Genomic DNA, 14,411 nt, shown 5'->3' on the forward strand with positions numbered 1-14,411 from the left:
CCTGCTAATACAAAAGCGGCTATTTAAATGATTTAATACTACAGGCGTCTGCAAGGATTGAGCTTTATAGCATGATTTAATTGCTTCTGAGAACTGTTGTTTTTTTTCCTATGGACCAACAAGTGGAAACGCATTTTGCACAGGACTGTTTGAAATGCTCACACTGTGTGGAAATCCAGCAAAGGGATGGTAATCATTCATGGTTCATCAAAAAGTGACATAAAAAAACACATCTGAGCAAAACACAATGTTAGACATGAATCCTTCAGTATCTATAGTCCCATTCTGTAATACCCTCGCGCCCTAAAGGAGTGATCGATCCGCTGCAACCTGTGCGCATGGCAAGCAATGGAGCGATATTGAGTCGAAGGCGGTGTTGTGGCTCTACAGTGACGTTTTAAGGCAGGTCCTGGTTAAACCTACCAATGGTACAAGTCGGTCCTAATCTGCGGGGACTGATCGCAATGAATGTGTGTCGGTGTTCCACACGCCAAAGGAGCAACCACAGCGAGACGAGGCGATCAAGGGGATGCGGCATCGATACGCGGGAGCTGTCCATCAGCACCAACCCCCCGACGAAGCGCAAGGAAGCAGCGAGCAGAGCCGAGACCCAGAAGCTCCAGTTTTCAGCCTGCCGCCCCCGCCCTCTTCCCACCACCGAGACCGCACTCCGACCACCGCTCACCGCCAGAGCCTCCAGGAGCTCCCGTGTCTGAGTCAGCCCTCTCGGAGACCTGCTCACAGCGGCGACCCTCTACCTCTTGCGAGCTACGACATCACCCAGCGACCTTCACACCGAGGCTTTGAACCAAGCCCCGGGCAGCCGGCGCACCTGCAGCAGGATCCCTGGGCCCCGGCCGGCTCTCAGCATCAGTCGCCGCCGCCGGTGCAGCCAGAGACGGAGCGTGTTTTTTCAAGCTGCCACTGCAGTTTTTCAGAGCAGGAAGCGAGCCTTTCTCAAAATCAACCCCATTTTATCGACCCTTTCCCACCGCAGCCCTCCCCACTTTCTCCACCTCCTTTACCACCGCCACCAACGTCGTCCTCCTCGCTGCTTTTTTCCCGGGGATCTAAAGGGGGTGATCGTCTCGAAAGGAGTGCCAATAATTACCAACAGGCAAGCATCGTGGAACGCTGCAGGGGAGGAGGAGGAGCAGGAGGGCACCAAGACCACAGGCAGTTGTTGCAGCAACAGCAGCAGCAGCAGCAGCAACAGCGCTGTCATTTAAGACTCCAACAGAGGGACCCCTCCCCTAATGGAAGCCGTGCAAACTCACAGAAAGGGCGCTCTTTAAATGCATGTGAGTCAGCCAACACTAGGAGAGCATTCGAGTCTCAGACTCAGGACCTGCAGCAGCAGCAGCAGCAGCAACAGATCCCACAATTACGAGCGCAGCAACAGCTACTAGTGGGAAGCAGCTTGCCTATCAACTACTGCGCCAGCGGCTCGGGAGAGCTATGTAGGACTCACCAGGCTCCACTGCTGCAACAGCAAGAGCAGCAGCAGCGGCAGCAACAACAAGGCGCACTGGGGATCTGTCCCCAGCGTCCGCAACAGCACTGTGAACAAGATCGCAATAAGTCTGGCAAAATCAACGCGCATATCGGCCAGGCGCAGCCACACAGCCACAGTTCCCGCGTAACGCCCCCGGTTCCACCACAGACATACGCGGGGAACTCGTCTTCGATTGGCAGCAACAGCAGCAAAGACAGCCCCAACTACGGCTCCAGCTATCACCTGTGGCCGGAGAGCCCGCATAAGGTAGAGGAGAGGATACGCATCGACCTCCATAAGGTAGGCTACATTTCCATATTTCCTCACGCGCCAGGCGCTAATTAACCTATAATTAACAAAAACAAAGTAACCATGACGTTTTCACACAATGACCACGCCTGTCATATGATTTTGATGGAGCACATTCGCTTAGGCTGGCGTTCGGTGCGCGCGCGCGCGCGGCATGTGCGTGAAGGTGGGCATTAGAATCATTATTCAGTGTTATTCAGCTTGACAAAATGCTTCGATGTGTCATCTGTATGCAACTAATCTGTCATAACACTTTATCTTGTATTTGTTTCGTTTGTTCACACAAGCACGCGCACGGAAGCGAACGCAATAGCGAGCACTCGCGCGCACACACACCTGTTCCATGTTGCAGTGTTGTTTTGGGTAGCCTGCTGTCAACAGTCTAATGATGCTCCGCGGCAGCCAAATTAAAAACAAAGCGGTTGTTGCTCCCACTGAGCAGAGGGGCATCTGAGCGGCACAACGTTCATATTAGGGCTTCCAGACACAAGACACAGTGGTTAGCGTTATGTCATTAGGCACGTACCTGACAGTATGAGCACAGACTCACCTAACTTACTTCCTGCAGTAGAATGCGTTTAACGGGGAGAGTCAACAGCATCCATATGATATTGTACCGTATAATGAGCGTGATGCTCACACTAAATATATAAGGTGTCAATGAAAACCTCAGACACTTATTAGATATGTTCCAACAAATGACAAGAAGAAATTCAAGGAGACATGTTGATTGGTAAAAGAATCTGCCTGGTGTCAGGTATGAAAACATGTGAAGGATACAAGGCGGGCAAAAATAAGTTTAAAAATCCCTGCTCAAAAGGATTTTTTGATAAGGTGAGAGGCATGGAGTATGTGTTGAAAAAACAGAGCGATGAGTTGTCTTTGAGGCAGATATGAAACAAAAAGATTTATTGCATTTGAACACTAGGAAAGCATTCTTGACTCATATTTACATTTTTTTAGTTAACTGCTGTTTAGTTTACTCAAAGTATGAGATCAAATAGTTTTGATAAAATTAAAATTAAGATGTTGAAATAGCTTGTTGGTGATTTTGGATGAAACACTTCAAAGTTCTACCAGTTATCTTACCTGAGTAGTTTGGTTGGTGAGACATGGCTAATTATAGGTCATGCTATAGGCTAATAGACACACAGACATCTGAAGTGATCTTCATACCAGGTGTTATTGATTTTCAATCGACAATTAGTTTAGTTGCCAATATTTTTACCCTCACTCAGTGCAGTCAAGGGGAAGTTTTTTAGGACAGGAAGGAGAACACAAATCGAGGCACTAATGACGGTGCAGCATCTAAGACCACCAGACTCCTTTTTGATATGCTGCAGCTGTTTTCAGGGGCTCAGTTGCCACCAATAGCAAAAGATGGTGCTCCGAAACACCTTGACATGACTGTTCTGAACTCGGTTAAATTCTGGAGCATCAGCAGAATGATGAAAGGCCCAACTGCTGGAAAGGAAGCACAAATGTTTATCTTGAAGCGGCCAGCATCCTGTCTCTTATAAAATCATTAGGTGTTGGATCAGTATGTATGTAAATAGTGTCGCTAATTCGTCATTAGGCCTGTATATATACAATAACATTGATAATGATAACTGCTGTCGAGATGGGCCATCAACTTTAGCTCCTAATATCTAGAAATGATATAACATGGTATATGATGAACATTTTTTACATTTTTTGTTGCTTGCACTGCATGTTACAGAGAGTTGAATGTGAGATGCTGTGCAGTTGTTATCAGTTAGCTTTGGTGAGCTTGGATATTAATTTGAATAACAAACAAGTGAAAGAAAAACAAAAAAATAGAAGAATGGTGATGTACTAGTATCTCTGTATACCAGTAAATGAAATCCCATGTTCTATATTTATTGTGTAAATGATCCTTATTCAAGATGCTTTGAGTTTTGGTGCAACCAAATGCTTGAAATCAACTTGAAACTGCTTTGAGAATGTTTTTTAATTCCTTTCAGAACATGATTTAACAAGATTGTATCCTCACCTCTGAAATGATCTGCCTTCTGAAGTGAAATTAAAAGCTGTCATTATACAGATATGTCATACAGGGTGTCAGACAGAGCAGAAAAATGATCAGAAACACTGACAAGATGCAAGAACTTTTTAGACTTTTCTGAATAGTTAGGATTGCATAAGGATTTTTCCTAAGATTGTCCCCTTTGGTTTGGAGTTGTTTCTGTCAAACAAGCATTATGTAATCCTATTTTTATCAGAAAACTTTACAATGTTAGAGGTGCTCCAGACACATACGCTGAAAGAATCGAACCTTTTTCGCTGGCTCATACCAAACCATGCCCACTATTTTAGTCCAGGGAGCCATGCTTATCTATTCACAGATTTTTGTGGAATCATGGTAACATATTACTGATTCACCCTTAATGAGACACTCCCTACACTCCCCTCCCATTTGAAATCCCTTAAACAAAACACATGTGACAGAAGAAGCTTGATGTGGTGTACAATATCAGTATCCCACAGTACACCCTGAAATTCAATAGCTATAGCTACTGAATAGATGGCAGGTAGTACGATATTGTGTCCTGCCTCAGTGACATTGCTTTGAAAGGTGCATTGCTACTTCTATTGTGATAGACTGTGTAAGTACTCTAATACCCGCCACTTACTGCTACGGTGATATCCCCTGCAGGAACGCTGTAATTCATAAACACTAATGTATTTGTTATTATTCAACAACGCAAATTTTTCAGAACGCGCACATGTTTTGCTTAGCAGGATTCTGGGATATATCCCTTTAAGCTATGTCAGATTTGGTACCAACCAGAAAATGTCTGCAAATGTTAAAATGTGGATGGAATGCTTGAATATTACTGTATATTAATACGACTTCTGTCTACTGTTGGATCACCATGTAATTTATGAGAACCTGAACCTTTAGAAAATCTCGCCTGGGTGCTTTTTTGGACTAATTGTTGAACTGACCACTTGTGTCAAGAATACATTATTTACTTGTAAGACATGATAAAGTCATAGATCTTATTAACATAAGCGATACTATATATATATTCTGATTCTGTCAGAGGCAACATCATCAACAGGGCCGTAACCAGGATTTTTCAAATACCGAGGTCAAATATTGCGATAAATCTTATTTGACAAAAAAAGCATCCTAATATGGTGACTTTTTAAAGTACAGTTTGGAAACGTGAATAAACAGAGGTAAATCACAAGCCCATCAAGGAGGTGAATATGTAGGTGAACAAGTTTATTATAACAATTTGTGATCACAAAAGTAGAGTATTTGAGTGAGTGAGTGAGTGAGTTAGTGAGAATGAATGTGAATGAGTGAGTGTGAGTGAGAGAGAGAGAGAGAGAGAGTGAGTGTGAGTGAGAGAGAGAGAGAGAGAGAGAGAGAGTGAATGTGAGTGAGACTCAGTTCTTCCCCTTTCTTCCTCTACTGACTCTCTCTCTTCAACTCCCTGATTCTCATCCTCTCCTGTGTCATTTGTTTTAAAATATCATCATCAGCATCACCATTAATATTATTGTTATTATTATTGTTATTAATATTACATTCATATTATTACTACTATTACTATTGTCACCATCATCACCATGCATGTGCATGACCCACTAAAAGGTCAAATGAATGAGTTGGGTTATTGGTCTAACCGATGTGCAAAATTTTAGACACCATTTGCAGTAAAATCCAAATGGTTCATTAGGAAAATACAATCATTTCACCTAAGTAACTGGTTGAATCCACCTACTAAATTAACATCGTAGAATGTGCCAAACAGACCACAAGATGTTGGCTGTATTTTAGATGTATAGTCTCAATTCAATCCATTCACTCAACACAGAGAAGACATAGGTACCATGCTGGGCCTGACAACTAGCTAAATGCTGGTAAAACTTGGCTTCATAATGCACCATGAGCAGCACAACTAACCTCAAGATTGTGTCATATGAGAGAGTACACGGGGTATTTCATTCTGTTATTTTGCCCCGTGTGCATGATCAATTGTTTTAAGTAAAAGAAAAATATAAGTTTCTGACCCAGTTTCTATTAGTCTGCTTTATTTACATGTAGGAAGCCATATAGCACTGAACAAAACTGTAGCTAGTGAGGCTGAATGACCAATAATTCCATTACAGGTCGCTACTTTTTTTTTTTGAAAATCGAATTGAGAGAGAGATTTGTGTGCAGTGTGTTTGTGCCGACTGGAAAACGAAATCCTAACCAAGGGGCTTTGTGACTGTTGCTTGAAATGCTGAGGACAATGATCTAGCATCCTCCTATTCCTAGCCGCGCTTTGAACGCATATGAACATTATGAACTGTCACACATTCTCACTGGCGATTGGCGAAATTAACTCACCTCCTTCTCTCTTTCTTTTCCCCTGGCCAGTTGGCTTTCCAAAGCTGAGTTTAGTTTGTTTAGTAGATTTCTTCATCTTGCTTCCATTTCCTAGCTGACTTTCGCGTCGAAGCTGCGTAATATGATAAACATGTTTCCAATGTCGGGTGGCGTATTTCCGCTCAGTTTTAAAATATAACGTGATAATAAAGGGATTATGTGGACTTTATTTTCAGAAAAACAAATGAGAATGCATGCTGATCTTTCCACCAATCAAAGTCAGAACGATTTTCATCTTATATTAATTTGACATTTCTCTGAATAAAAAAAAAAAACACCGGGGAAAATACCGAGGTCATGACTTGTGTGTCCTCAATGCTGGTTACGGCACTGATCATCAACAGATCCCGAAAATAAAAGAATCTCTCATGCCAGGTGCCATCTCTCACCTTGACATGTCACATCACCTGTTTTGTTGGGTGTAAAGGCTGATTTATGCTTCAGACGCAAAGCTTCTGACGCTCGGACGCAGAGCCTCTGCGAGCGTCAAAATCTTGACCACTCCCCCACGCAGAGGCTCTGCGCGCGTCCTTGTGCACCTCAGAAAAATCCTGATTACGCGACAGACGCACGCAGACCACCAACGGAAGTGCGCAGACAAAAGCGGCTGTGATTGGTCCTCGATGTGAATTTCCGGTTGTCTGTGTGGCTTCCTCCTTTGCATTTTCGCCAACTCCAATAAAAGAAGCTGTTCTTCTTCGATGTCGAGCAACTCCAGATCCATATCTTGCATACACTTTTTTTTTTTTTTGAAAGATAAACACTTCCGCCGGCGCCGCCGAAGTTCTCGTCACCACCCACCGAAATTCTCGCGAGGGGAAACTGCTGTGCGTCCCGAGAAATTCCAGACCGAGGTTGCAGAACCATAACATGAAAAGTGGTTCGCGACCAGAGCAAAGCAACACGTCAAGACGATAGACGCAGAACTATAATCTGCCCTTAACAGGCCTGTAAGCTACTCCACAGTGTGTGTGTCAGCCCACCTTTTAGGAGAGCATAAGGTAGTATGTGTCACTGAGGAATGAATGGCTTGAAAGAGGAGGAAAGCTATTAAAGTAAGGGCTTTTGTGCAGCTCCTGCCAAACTGCAGGCCAACATGCATATAATCACCCTATATGATCAAGGAAAGGTCAACACAGTATCCATCAAAGTGGCACTTGCACACAACTTAGAGTCTCTTTGACACTGTTCAGGGGATGTATATTCACATTTAGTTGTGGTTGACTGTAAGTTTTACAGTGTAAAAAATCAACAAAAAACAAGATTTTTCGTTTTCTTGATTTTTATCCTCGCAGTTTTGTTGTTTTCATACATGCAAATCTTCTCCTTTGTTATCCACCCCCCCACCTTTAATGTTGAGTTTATCTTATAACTGATAAAATTAATTTGTAGTAAATCCTGCCAGAGTATAAATGTTTTTAGCTGTCTAAAATGAGGAAAACGCCAGGAGAAACTGGACTGCTCCCTCTCCTTATGTTATCAGCTGTGTGTTTGTGTTGGCTCTGCAATACCACTGAGGTAATGTTGAATGCCGGATCTTGGAACAATTGATGTAGACAGATCTGCTTCTAGCTTTATAATTTACTTGCAGGCTTATGCCAAGAGGAACATGATGTGGATGTAAACTTTCTATCGGTCATCTCTTTGCTGTTACAGAGGCTCCACTTGTTTTTCTCTCATTAGGCATCCATGTTTCCACTGACTGCTGCATTCGCGTCTGTGAGCACAGCCAACACCTTGAAAGAAAACACACCTCGCTGAACAATTAAATGTCAGCTGCTTAGCTCACATCCTTCACATCCTCTGTATATGACAAAGGGGCGGCACTGCTGTAGATGTCTGATAACAACTTTACAAAGAGTGGAAAGTGTGGGAGACTCTTAGCGTAGGCTGCAGCTGGCAACACACAAGGATAGTAAGTATGAACATGAAGCTCTTTTAATAATTGAGCGCTGTTTTCCCTATTTTGTTTTTTTAGTTTTTGGATTGCAGTTTTAAGTGCTACGCTGAGCTCCTGCTCTGAAATAGATTTGTGTTACCATGTCTGTGTTGCTATGGAGAGATCAGCCTAGTGTTGTGTAGCAGTTTTTCTCTGGGGTATTGAGTTTGGTCAAGGAATCGTACAGAACAAGATAATCTTTTGGATTTATAATTCATTCCACACCATCAACACACATGCAGTATGGGCTTGCATGTATGATGTAGCCCACAGAAATGCACATTTACTGTAAGTGGCGTTTAAATAGTGCTTTACCTAATACAGTTAATTCACTTTGCGTTTCATTTGAGTGAGCCAGCACAAGGAGAGGTGTATTGAATTACTTGTGGTCCAGTTGAATACAAAGAGTGGAAAGAAAGCGTGTTGAGGGTTTTCTCAGTTGTCTGATCCTCAGTGCTTACTTACTCTACAAGAAGGGTCACAGCATGTTGTCACTCTGTCAGCATTCCTTGTAGTTTGTAACTGAACTGTTTATCTTTCATGACCTTTTGTTTCTAATGTGTGTTGTAACTAACATTTAAATTTTTAAAATAACTCTGTAGTATGCCACAACAGCTCTTTGCTTAATAAATGGCTGCCGTTGATTTATATGGTAATTCTTGTGAGATGCTTTGCCAAGAAATGTCAGGCTTTTAATGTATCACCGCAATGCATATGCTTTATGGCTAATTAGGTTATTGATCTTGGGCTGTTCCTGCATTAGGGCTCGATCACAACACAAGGAGTTTGAGAGAATGAATAATGTTGCCACAAGCTGATATGTGTCATTCAGTACAGTGTAGGAGAGATTCAGCTGTACAGTCACAGCTTCATGTCTGAGCGTGCAGGTGTGTATGCATGCATCCTTACACTGCTGTTAGAATATTGTCAACATGCAGTTCTCTGAGTCATTTCAATATCACCTGCTGGCTGTGATGTTTATTAAACACTGTGTTTGGTGGGAGTGCTGAGACACGAGAGATGTGTAATTTCATCAAACTTTGCTCACACAATCGACCGACGCTTCACTCCCAGCCTACCCTTCAAAATTCACATTTGGAGAGCTCGTCTTTCTGTTGAACTCTGATGCAGTGTTTGATTTGTGTTGGTGTGTGTGAGTGTGTATGCAGTAACTGTGCATGCAGATTTGTGTGTGTATTCATGGTTAGTTTACTGCTCTGCCACTCTTATTGGATATGTTTGCTGTTCCCTTTGCTCATGTCTTTATTATAGACAGGTCAGAGTCTGACTACTCATCCCCTGTCATGCTACTTAATTTACTGCATATGACACACAGCCATTTCCCTGTAAACCTTAATTACAGCCTCCTCTGGCCACTGATGAGTATATTGAGTGAGGAACAAGAAGTCCTACCTGAAGTATCCTGCCTTTAGCTTTAACTTTAGTTCAACAATCATGTGATAACAGTTCATGTTTATCAAAATTAATTTTTACGGGAATGCAAAAAAAATCCTGCACGTTCAGTACTGTATGTGTATCTGATATATTAAGATTATTGAGAGCATGCATATTGTGTCAACACACAATATTGTTCAAAGTGAAAAAGAAGCTGTGTTGGATGACGCTGCTTTCTACGCAGCTTCGTAGGCCCCTCTCCATTGCCTCAAATAACCCTGACACGTTGGAGTAAGGTGAAAGGTGTGACCTGTTGAGAGTGTGCAGAAGCTGACAACAGGCGATGTTGCTGCAGCTGAAGAAAAACACTTGCTCCACAGGTCATCTCTCTGGAATGTGTTTTATGCTCTGCATATTTCTGCAGATTTGCTTGTTTTTTTGTAACTATGTTTAAGCGTTAGGGATAGCATTGGTATATGATTATTATGTGGATGCCACAGTCATGTCATCATATGGTAAAGGTCATAATAAATTTGTTGCAGATTCTAGTCAAAGGGATTCAAGGATCCTTAACTATATCACTGCAATATAGCCTTCTTCAGGAACACCTTATGTTGGCTCATACATCTGCAGTCGTGTTAAATGAGCGTGAAAAATCTGAAAACTCTGGATGGATAAAATTTCCAGATTTGTTTTGGAAGTGAATGACTCAAAGTATTTGTTTGTAAAACAAGTCATGCATTTTTTTGTAATTCAACAGATTTAGTTTCTGAGTTTCCACACAGTGTTGACATGCTGAAAAAATGTGGCGCCTGTTTTCCTTCCTCACCCACTCTCCCTGTGCTTTTCTCTGGTTTATGAAAGTGGTTTCTATGGTGTTTGACTCTCTGTGTGCTGCAGTTCCTATACAGCTGCTCCAGCCTCCATTATCAGCCTCCCTCTGACTATTAACCCCTTAATGGTTCAGCGGTCTATGCAGTTCCCCTTTTGTCACTGTCATTTTCTCTTTAACCCTTTCACAAACACAGCTGCTTCTCAGCTGTCTCCTATCCTTTTCTTTGAGAGTCCACTCTTAGTCACTTGTCTCTGCTCCCCAGCCACCTTTTCTTCTGTCAGACAGAAAAAAGCTTTTTAAATAGAATTACTTTACTTTAAAAGATCCATGGAGTATTAAGTGCTTAATTTCATTAAACAAGAAAAATCTGGGAAAATGCTATAGCTTCAGGTTGTTTCTACAATACCCAGAACTTTTATCTCGACTGTAGCAGAGTACAGAGTGAGGCTTGGTTATGGTTCACCTACCCTATATCCAGAATAAATGCAGTGCAGTGAAATAAGGTGTATGTGTGTGTGTGTGTGTGTGTGTGTGTGTGTGTGTCACAGTTTCTCTAGTGTCTTTAGGCAAATTCGAATGTGCTGCTTTTCGAGCTGGCCTCTGTTTCACTTCAGAGAAAAGGGGGTAGTTCATTGCCAGATAAGGATATTCAATTAGTTTGAATTTTTGGGACGCCGCTGCACCAGTCAAAGCATCCTGAAGCTTGGCGGCATATGCTAAGGGCTGTCTGGTAGAGTGCAGGAGCAGTAAAAGCTGATATCACATACCATTTTGTAAGCATTTTAGTCATTTTCACATTTAGAATATTACCGATATATACTTTTTTCCTCTGTAGAAAACATTTTTTTTCTCCCTGTTCTCAACAGTTAAGTTTAATCTAAAACAATGTGTGTGTTTTAATCTAAGAAAAGCCCACACAATTAAAATAAACACTCATTGTTGCTGTATTATTCATTGGCATTAAGAATGGAAAAATGATCCAGAAATGACATTGGTGCAGATTCATTTAGACCCTGAAAGGCCAAAGAATGAGAATCTTCTGACTCCCCCATAACTTTCTTTCTTTCTTGTCCTCTAGCTTCTCATGTTGGCTCGTGTCCTCCTTCTATCATAAATCTAAAGTAGGATGTTTCCAGGCAACTCTCCAGTCAATCTTTACTGAGTTTGTTGTGCTATCGATCTGTCCTGTGCTATAGGTTGTCCTGGCTTTTCTCTCTGCTATTGATGTTTTAGCCTCAGGGAGAAAAAGAAAGTGCCCCAGCCAGAGTTTACAGCCGGCTTGTTTTCAAATGACTTACAATCACTGTGCAATGAAAATAGAAACTGTCAGGTGGTGGCATTTATACATTTGATGCTGTCGTTGGATCTTACAGTGGAACGTGCGGTTTGATAAGAGGTAAAGATTGTGGGATTTTGCTATGGATTATAGGGCACTTAAGAGTGATAATGTCTATGAGGAATTTGCTGCTGTTTGGATGTCAAATAGTCACCCAGGGAACACTTACCTAATGAAGAAGCTTTAGTTGTCTGATAGACTTAAGCTACAAATATTTCAAGCTTTTGTGGTTTGGTGGGTTTGTGAATGTAAGTGTGTTTGTATTCTGACCCTGACCACACGTAATACTGGTGACTTGTAAGAAAAATGGTGAGTCATAAATCATAGTCATATAGATAAAGTTGGCCGGGGCTTTTCTGTGTGGAGTTTGCATGTTCTCCCCGTGTATGTGTGGGTTCTCTCCGGGTACTCCGGCTTCCTCCCACCATCCAAAAACATGCATGTTAGGTTAATTGGTGATTCTAGATTGTCCCTAGGAGTGAGTGTGAGCGTGGATTGTTGTTTGTCTCGTTTGTCTCTTTTTGTCTCTTCGTGTCCCTGTGATGGACTGACGACCTGTTCAGGTGTACCCTGCCTCTCGCCCAATGACAGCTGGGATAGGAAAATGGATGGATGGATAAAGATAAAGTTGCACTGTTATTGTACACTGTTAGAAAATCTACACTATTTCTGTATCTTTTTTTTTTGGCAACTCTCTTTTTTTATTTTAACATTGAAGTGATTTTTCATACAGTTTTTCAGGAAGTGATATCTCACATATACACTGGGCTCATCTCTTATAGCTGAAATTGACAGTAACAGTAAGTTATGTTGTGTCCTTTGAGTTTCTCGTATATAACACTTTATTTTTTTATTTTTCAAACACAGAACAAACACTAAAAAAGCCCACAAAAAAAAAGGGAGGGGAGGGGAGGGAATAGTTAAATACATAAAACTGACAGGCACTATTTCCAGTTGAAAGTAAGCTCTCCTTTAAGAAGGTCAGAGCGTAGACCATCAGAGGTCGCCACACAGCTTTAAAGTTTTCAGTGTTACCACTTAATTTTGCACTTAACCTCTCCATTGGAATAACTCCAAATACTTCCCTATACCACTGAGTTACTGTAGGAGGCTTTTCACAAATCCAGTTTCGCAGAATACATTTCCGACCCAAGAATAGTAATTTATTAGTGAGCAGGAGTTTTTTCCCTATTATTTTTTTGTCTGGGGGTGGCAGCCCCAATAGACACTGCCCAGGATCTTTACAAATTCTCGTCTTTAGAATCGCACTTATCTCTTTGGTTACACATTTCCAGAACCTGGATATAACAGGGCATTTCCAAAAATAGTGAATATCTATTTCTGTATCTTCATCACACATTAATGCTGATAGAAATACTGTATTGACAATATGTCCACATGGGGCGAATCATAGGTCAGCATGTTCATTCATTTATTAATTCATGCGTTCATTTGCTTTTCCATATTCACATTATCCAGTTTAGTGTCACGTAGGGGCTGCCAGCCTATAACAGGTCACCCTGGATAGGCTTCCAGTCCATCACAGAGACACAGAAACAAAGGAAACAACTTTGCACACTTACCGCTATGGGAAGTTTGGAATCACCAGCTAACCTATCTTGCTTGATGTTGTACTGTGGGAGGAAACCGGATGACTTGGTGTGACGGTCCACAGGCACGGGGAAAACATTCCAATTCCAAACATAAAGTTGACTGTTAGGACTAACCACATCCGCACCCCTATTTACTTCTTTATTATTTTTGATAACATTATTTGCTAAGTATTCAAATTCAGTAATAAGAAGGTATTAGGATTTGACAACTATTTATTAATTGTCAGGAAACATGGCATCATAGTCCTGACAATTCAATTCAATTCAATTCAATTCAATTCAATTCAATTCATTTTTATTTATATAGCGCCAAATACAACAAATGTCATCTCAAGGCACTTAGATAATAAAGTCCAATTCAAGCCAATTGGAATTCAATTAATTGTAATCATAATTATGACAGCAACCATCGCCTATTGGAATCATGACAAATATAGCTTTCTTGTGACAAAACAAGTTTTTCTTTTTTCATTTTGTTGGTCTATACAGATGCAAACTGGAATGTTGGTTAATAACACAAAGTATAATTTTTTTTTCTTCCAAAAGTAGTGGAGGCTTTTCATTTCAAAAGAACTCATCTGTCTATTAAATTAAACAATTTTCTGGACAATCGAACCTGCTGTCAGCAGGTACACACAGATTTGCACACTACACAGAAACATACACATATTGAAAATCAAACCCCCAATTTCCTCCACTGTGAATAAGCCTATATTCATTCATTTTTGTTGCATGCCTCACTAATTACATCCATTCCTTCGCCCTCATGTCCTGAAAATATCAGGTGAGCACCAAGTTTGTTAATATGATTTACTGACATGTGCAACCTGACCCTGATATGAAGCCTTCATATCACAAAAAAAATTGTGAAGGGAAGATATGATGCAGCTCTCCTCTGATCTCCTTTCTGTAGAAATCTGATTAACTCCACATATAAATTAAATTAAATTCAATTCAGTTTTATCTATATAACACCAAATTTCAACAAATGTCACCCAAGGCACTTCTAACACACAAGCCAATTAGAATCAAATTCATTGTAATACAATCATAATAGTTCCAAATGAGTTCAATTCTTACA

At 41.2% G+C, this 14,411-nt stretch overlaps 1 protein-coding gene across 2 annotated transcripts in view; it reads left to right on the forward strand.

Annotated features, from left to right (window-relative positions):
* The first annotated feature begins 328 nt into the window (after nucleotides 1–328).
* The window catches only part of kcnn1a (potassium intermediate/small conductance calcium-activated channel, subfamily N, member 1a), a 113,299-nt gene continuing 99,216 nt past the window's right edge, over nucleotides 329–14,411 (forward strand). The window contains exon 1 of one of the 2 annotated variants that reach the window (XM_075484153.1): nucleotides 329–1,795. In XM_075484153.1, coding sequence (XP_075340268.1) covers nucleotides 530–1,795 — 1,266 coding nt within the window. In that variant the 5' untranslated portion in view covers nucleotides 329–529. Of the gene's footprint in view, nucleotides 1,796–8,080; nucleotides 8,128–14,411 lie in introns of those variants that run through there. The other variant, XM_075484154.1, reaches the window with a different exon arrangement.

The sequence above is a fragment of the Odontesthes bonariensis genome, chromosome 14 (assembly GCF_027942865.1).
Source record: "Odontesthes bonariensis isolate fOdoBon6 chromosome 14, fOdoBon6.hap1, whole genome shotgun sequence".
Lineage (NCBI taxonomy): Eukaryota > Metazoa > Chordata > Actinopteri > Atheriniformes > Atherinopsidae > Odontesthes > Odontesthes bonariensis.